We start from the raw sequence: 8,092 nt of genomic DNA, 5'->3' as shown, positions 1-8,092 counted from the left end.
TATAGAACCCTCTGATCACACCAGTATATAACCCTAATTATATGACTAACTATACTATAGTATATAACCCTAATTATATGACTAACTATAGAACCCTCTGATCACACCAGTATATAACCCTAATTATATGACTAACTATAGAACCCTCTGATCACACCAGTATATAACCCTAATTATATGACTAACTATAGAACCCTCTGATCACACCAGTATATAACACTAATTATATGACTAACTATAGAACCCTCTGATCACACAAGTATATAACCCTAATTATATGACTAACTATAGAACCCTCTGATCACACCAGTATATAACCCTAATTATATGACTAACTATAGAACCCTCTGATCACACCAGCATATAACCCTAATTATATGACTAACTATAGAACCCTCTGATCACACCAGTATGTAACCCTAATTATATGACTAACTATAGAACCCTCTGATCACACCAGTATATAACCCTAATTATATGATTAACTATAGAACCCTCTGATCACACCAGTATATAACCCTAATTATATGACTAACTATAGAACCATCTGATCACACCAGTATATAACCCTAATTATATGACTAACTATACTATAGTATATAACCCTAATTATATGACTAACTATAGAACCCTCTGATCACACCAGTATATAACCCTAATTATATGACTAACTATAGAACCCTCTGATCACACCAGTATGTAACCCTAATTATATGACTAACTATAGAACCCTCTGATCACACCAGTATATAACCCTAATTATATGACTAACTATAGAACCATCTGATCACACCAGTATATAACCCTAATTATAGGACTAACTATAGAACCATCTGATCACACGAGTATATAACCCTAATTATATGACTAACTATACTATAGTATATAACCCTAATTATATGACTAACTATAGAACCCTCTGATCACACCAGTATATAACCCTAATTATATGACTAACTATACTATAGTATATAACCCTAATTATATGACTAACTATACTATAGAACCCTCTGATCACACCAGTATTAAACCCTAATTATATGACTAACTATAGAACCCTCTGATCACACCAGTATATAACCCTAATTATATGACTAACTATAGAACCATCTGATCACACCAGTATATAACCCTAATTATATGACTAACTATACTATAGTATATAACCCTAATTATATGACTAACTATAGAACCCTCTGATCACACCAGTATGTAACCCTAATTATATGACTAACTATAGAACCCTCTGATCACACCAGTATATAACCCTAATTATATGACTAACTATACAACCCTCTGATCACACCAGTATATAACCCTAATTACATGACTAACTAACTATACAACCCTCTGATCACACCAGTATATAACCCTAATTATATGACTAACTATACTATAGTATATAACCCTAATTATATGACTAACTATAGAACCCTCTGATCACACCAGTATATAACCCTAATTATATGACTAACTATAGAACCCTCTGATCACACCAGTATATAACCCTAATTATATGACTAACTAACTATACACCCCTCTGATCACACCAGTATATAACCCTAATTATATGACTAACTATACTATAGTATATAACCCTAATTATATGACTAACTATAGAACCCTCTGATCACACCAGTATATAACCCTAATTACATGACTAACTAACTATACAACCCTCTGATCACACCAGTATATAACCCTAATTATATGACTAACTATAGAACCCTCTGATCACACCAGTATATAACCCTAATTATATGACTAACTATACTCTGTTACATGTCCTATGTGGCTCAGACCACTGTGCTTGCAACACCAAGAGTCATGGGTTTGTTTCCTGCTAACCCAAAAGAAAAGGGATTCTTGACTGTCCTTCCTTTTCGACTAAAGTGTGTGTTACCTGCTCGTTGGTTCTGGTCCAGAAGATAGCCAATGAGAAGACAGCGGTAACGGGTGGAGCCAGGTAACTGGTCACTGATTGGATGTAAACGTAGAGCTGTCCGCTATTGGCCGACTGCAGGATTGGAATCCACACCACGCTTATCACCACCAGAATCACTGTTACTATCCTACACACACACACACACACACACACACACACACACACACACACACACACACACACAGTGGAGATTTAGGAACCGTATACAATGACATCATCTCTAAGAATAGAACCTATGTCTAAACAGCAGCTGTTCCAGTGTGAGTGACTGATCTGCCGACCAATAACAGCTGTTCCTGTGTGAGTGACTGACCTGCCGACCAATAACAGCTTTTCCTGTGTGAGTGACTGACCTGCCGACCAATAGCAGCTGTTCCAGTGGGAGTGACTGACCTGCCGACCAATAGCAGCTGTTCCAGTGTGAGTGACTGACCTGCCGACCAATAGCAGCTCCCGTTCCGAGGCGTACACGCGGTACTTCTTCCAGATGTCCATGGTGAAGAGCGTGGAGGAGGAGTTAAAGATAGAGGTCAACGATGACATCAGGGCCGCCATCATCACTGCTATCATCAGCCCCCGCAGACCTACACACACACACATGGAGTCATCAGCCCCGCAGACCTACACACACACACATGGAGTCATCAGCCCCCGCAGACCTACACACACACACATGGAATCATCAGCCCCGCAGACCTACACACACATGGAATCATCAGCCCCGCAGACCTACACACACACACATGGAGTCATCAGCCCCGCAGACCTACACACACACACATGGAGTCATCAGCCCCGCAGACCTACACACACATGGAATCATCAGCCCCGCAGACCTACACACACACACATGGAATCATCAGCCCCGCAGACCTACACACACACACATGGAATCATCAGCCCCGCAGACCTACACACACATGGAATCATCAGCCCCCACAGACCTACACACACATGGAGTCATCAGCCCCACAGACCTACACACACATGGAATCATCAGCCCCCGCAGACCCACACACACATGGAATCATGTACAGCACACATACAGCATTACACACACACACACGGATACATTCTACACCACCCAGAGATATTCTACACCACCCAGACATGACGGATACATTCCACACCACCCAGAGACATTCTACACCACCCAGAGACATGACTGATACATTCTACACCACCCAGAGACATTCTACACCACCCAGACATGACGGATACATTCCACACCACCCAGAGACATTCTACACCACCCAGAGACATGACTGATACATTCCACACCACCCAGAGACATTCTACACCACCCAGACATGACGGATACATTCTACACCACCCAGAGACATTCTACACCACCCAGACATGACGGATACATTCTACACCACCCAGAGACATTCTACACCACCCAGACATGACGGATACATTCTACACCACCCAGAGACATTCTACACCACCCAGAGATGCGACTGATACATTCTACACCACCCAGACATGACGGATACATTCTACACCACCCAGAGACATTCTACACCACCCAGACATGACGGATACATTCTACACCACCCAGAGACATTCTACACCACCCAGACATGACGGATACATTCCACACCACTCAGAGACATTCTACACCACCCAGAGACATGACGGATACATTCTACACCACCCAGAGATATTCTACACCACCCAGACATGACGGATACATTCCACACCACCCAGAGACATTCTACACCACCCAGAGACATGACTGATACATTCTACACCACCCAGAGACATTCTACACCACCCAGACATGACGGATACATTCCACACCACCCAGAGACATTCTACACCACCCAGAGACATGACTGATACATTCCACACCACCCAGAGACATTCTACACCACCCAGACATGACGGATACATTCTACACCACCCAGAGACATTCTACACCACCCAGACATGACGGATACATTCTACACCACCCAGAGACATTCTACACCACCCAGACATGACGGATACATTCTACACCACCCAGAGACATTATACACCACCCAGAGATGCGACTGATACATTCTACACCACCCAGACATGACGGATACATTCTACACCACCCAGAGACATTCTACACCACCCAGACATGACGGATACATTCTACACCACCCAGAGACATTCTACACCACCCAGACATGACGGATACATTCTACACCACCCAGAGAAATTCTACACCACCCAGACATGACGGATACATTCCACACCACCCAGAGACATTATACACCACCCAGAGACATGACGGATACATTCTACACCATCTAGAGATATTCTACACCACCCAGGGACATGACGGATACATTCTACACCACCCAGAGATATTCTACACCACCCAGAGACATGACGGATACATTCTACACCACCCAGAGACATGACGGATACATTCTACACCATCCAGAGACATTCTACACCACCCAGAGACATGACGGATACATTCTACACCACCCAGAGACATGACGGATACATTCTACACCATCCAGAGACATTCTACACCACCCAGAGACATGACGGATACATTCTACACCACCCAGAGACATTCTACACCACCCAGGGACATGACGGATACAATCTAAACCAGGCTTTTACACACATACAGCATTACACACACTCACTCACCGCTGGGCATGAGCTCGATGACCAGTTTGGGGAAGGCGATGTTGGAGCAGCCCACCTCCGCTCCACACACCCTCACACACTCCTCTGGGTCCACACACCCCACCGAGTCTGGAACACACAGTTATTACCCTGGTTATAATGTCTATGATTATTACACACAACATTATTACCCTGGTTTTAATGTCTAGGATTATTACACACAACATTATTACCCTGGTTTTAATGTCTATGATTATTACACACCATTATTACCCTGGTTTTAATGTCTAGGATTATTACACACCATTATTATTACCCTGGTTTTAATGTCTAGGATTATTACACACCATTATTATTACCCTGGTTTTAATGTCTAGGATTATTACACACCATTATTATTACCCTGGTTTTAATGTCTATGATTATTACACACCATTATTATTACCCTGGTTATAATGTCTATGATTATTACACACCATTATTATTACCCTGGTTTTAATGTCTATGATTATTACACAACATTATTATTACCCTGGTTTTAATGCCTATGATTATTACACACCATTATTATTACCCTGGTTATAATGTCTAGGATTATTACACACAACATTATTACCCTGGTTTTAATGTCTATGATTATTACACACACCATTATTACCCTGGTTATAATGTCTATGATTATTACACACCATTATTACCCTGGTTTTAATGCCTATGATTATTATACACCATTATTATTACCCTGGTTTTAATGTCTAGGATTATTACACACCATTATTATTACCCTGGTTATAATGTCTATGATTATTACACACAGCATTATTACCCTGGTTATAATGTCTATGATTATTACACACACCATTAATACCCTGGTTATAATGTCTATGATTATTACACACAACATTATTACCCTGGTTTTAATGCCTATGATTATTACACACCATTATTATTACCCTGGTTATAATGTCTATGATTATTACACACCATTATTACCTTGGTTATAATGTCTATGATTATTACACACCATTATTACCCTGGTTTTAATGTCTATGATTATTACACACCATTATTACCTTGGTTATAATGTCTATGATTATTACACACCATTATTACCCTGGTTTTAATGCCTATGATTATTACACACCATTATTATTACCCTGGTTATAATGTCTATGATTATTATACACCATTATTATTACCCTGGTTTTAATGCCTATGATTATTATACACCATTATTATTACCCTGGTTTTAATGCCTATGATTATTATACACCATTATTATTACCCTGGTTTTAATGTCTATGATTATTACACACCATTATTACCCTGGTTATAATGTCTATGATTATTACACACCATTATTATTACACCAGCAGTATGATCTCAGAACAGCTCCCATCCTAAAGGACACCAGCAGTATGGTCTCAGAACAGCTCCCATCCTAAAGGACACCAGCAGTATGATCTCAGAACAGCTCCCATCCTAAAGGACACCAGCAGTATGGTCTCAGAACAGCTCCCCTCCTAAAGGACACCAGCAGTATGATCTCAGAACAGCTCCCATCCTAAAGGACACCAGCAGTATGGTCTCAGAACAGCTCTCCTCCTAAAGGACACCAGCAGTATGGTCTCAGAACAGCTCCCATCCTAAAGGACACCAGCAGTATGGTCTCAGAACAGCTCCCCTCCTAAAGGACACCAGCAGTATGGTCTCAGAATAGCTCCCCTCCTAAAGGACACCAGCAGTATGGTCTCAGAACAGCTCCCCTCCTAAAGGACACCAGCAGTATGATCTCTATCATTGAATGTCTTGATCCTCTCCCTGAGAATACCTTGTTAGTTACTTTTGATGTTGAGTCATTATACATTTTCTTCTGCAACGTGACCCTTGTGAACTACCTTCCAGTCCCTGCATTATAACATTGGCTGAAATAGTACTCACACACAACTATTTCATGTTTCTACATGATTTCTTTATTCAGATGAAGGGTACTGCTCTGGGATCCCCCGTGGCTCCTAACTATGCTAATTTGTATGTGGTTTACATGGAAAAATAGTCTATTTTCAAACCTCTCAAAAGTGTTTTCTTGCCTCACATCATTATTTGGAAACGGTATATTGATGATCTTTTTGTGATGCCAAACAGCTCCAGGCGTTCCATGGAGGAGTGATGCCAAACAGCTCCAGGCGTTCCATGGAGGAGTGATGCCAAACAGCTCCAGGCGTTCCATGGAGGAGTGATGCCAAACAGCTCCAGGCGTTCCATGGAGGAGTGATGCCAAACAGCTCCAGGCGTTCCATGGAGGAGTGATGCCAAACAGCTCCAGGCGTTCCATGGAGGAGTGATGCCAAACAGCTCCAGGCGTTCCATGGAGGAGTGATGCCAAACAGCTCCAGGCGTTCCATGCTTTTCTTAACTCCTGTTCTGAACATTTGAGATTTACTAGGCAATCTGACACATGTCAAATCAGTTTCCTTGATCTTCTGATCTTGTGTGAAGATAATGTTCTATACACTGATCTTTACAGGAAACCTACTGATCGTAACAGTTTGTTGAGGGCTGATAGTTGTCACGCTTCCCCTGAAAAACAGTTTGCCCTACAGCCAATTCTGTCGAATCAGATTTCGACAGAAATATGGCTGAGACGCAAAGAAAGTTCAAGGAGAGGGGCTACAAAAATGATCAGATTAATATTGCCATTGAGAAAATTCAAAACAAAACGAGACATGACCTTGTTCAAGTCTCGCAAAAAGACTCATTCTTGTATTCTAACTACTCGCTATTCAAAGTGCTCTGAACAAATTAAGGGAATTGTTCACAAACATTGGCACATCGTATAATCCGATGATGATCTCGGTAATGTGTTTTCAGACCTTCCCTTGGTCGTATTCTCGCGGGACAGAAATCTCAGAGATCAATTGGTACACTGATTTACCACCACAAGATATTCCTGAACAACGTGTGAGTGAGTCAAAAAGCAGAGAGCAAAGTAAACGGGAAAACACGCTTTAATGTCCTTAACAAAGTACCAGGTCCAAACATGGGTGAATGCCCTAAAACACAGGTGCAAAACACACCATTATTATTACCCTGGTTTTAATGTATATGATTATTATACACAATTATAACCCTCGTTCCGTTGGAAATGAATGTACTTCTGGTGAACCAAAATGTAAAACACTGTCGGTGTGATCGAGGCGTAACCGGCTACAAAAAAAGTCAATTCTGACTAAAGCTGGATACCTTCTAGCCACGACACATGAGGCGGGGTTATAGTGTTTCTAGGTTCTCTCTGTATTATTTACTGACCCACTAACCGGACACTCCGCCCTCGAGTCCCCGGTGAGGACAGCTTCCGTTACAGAGTTCACAGCTCGAGTTACCAACAGACAAGCTAGATCTCTCCGCGATACAGGATAATTAGCGGTTATTAACTATCGTTATTATTAACCGTTCGTTTTGTATTTGGGACTTTGTCTATAAAAGGACAAGACACTTTTGGAAGAAACTCCGCAGAGTTTTGTCTCA

At 41.5% G+C, this 8,092-nt stretch overlaps 1 protein-coding gene across 1 annotated transcript in view; it reads right to left on the bottom strand.

The window, feature by feature from the left end:
• Positions 1-1,903: 1,903 nt before the first annotated feature.
• The window catches only part of LOC139394430 (sodium/mannose cotransporter SLC5A10-like), a gene marked incomplete at its 3' end in the record, with an annotated part of 79,605 nt that continues 73,416 nt past the window's right edge, over positions 1,904-8,092 (bottom strand). Inside the window, exons 11-13 of the mRNA XM_071142496.1 lie at positions 4,586-4,693; positions 2,379-2,529; positions 1,904-2,072 (exon numbers count right to left, since the gene is read on the bottom strand). Coding sequence (XP_070998597.1) covers positions 1,904-2,072; positions 2,379-2,529; positions 4,586-4,693 — 428 coding nt within the window. The remainder of the gene's footprint in view (positions 2,073-2,378; positions 2,530-4,585; positions 4,694-8,092) is intronic.

The sequence above is a fragment of the Oncorhynchus clarkii genome, unplaced genomic scaffold (assembly GCF_045791955.1).
Source record: "Oncorhynchus clarkii lewisi isolate Uvic-CL-2024 unplaced genomic scaffold, UVic_Ocla_1.0 unplaced_contig_14094_pilon_pilon, whole genome shotgun sequence".
Taxonomy (NCBI): domain Eukaryota; kingdom Metazoa; phylum Chordata; class Actinopteri; order Salmoniformes; family Salmonidae; genus Oncorhynchus; species Oncorhynchus clarkii.
The sequence above is the reverse complement of the archived record's forward strand: the minus strand, read 5'-3'. Positions and strand labels throughout refer to the sequence as shown.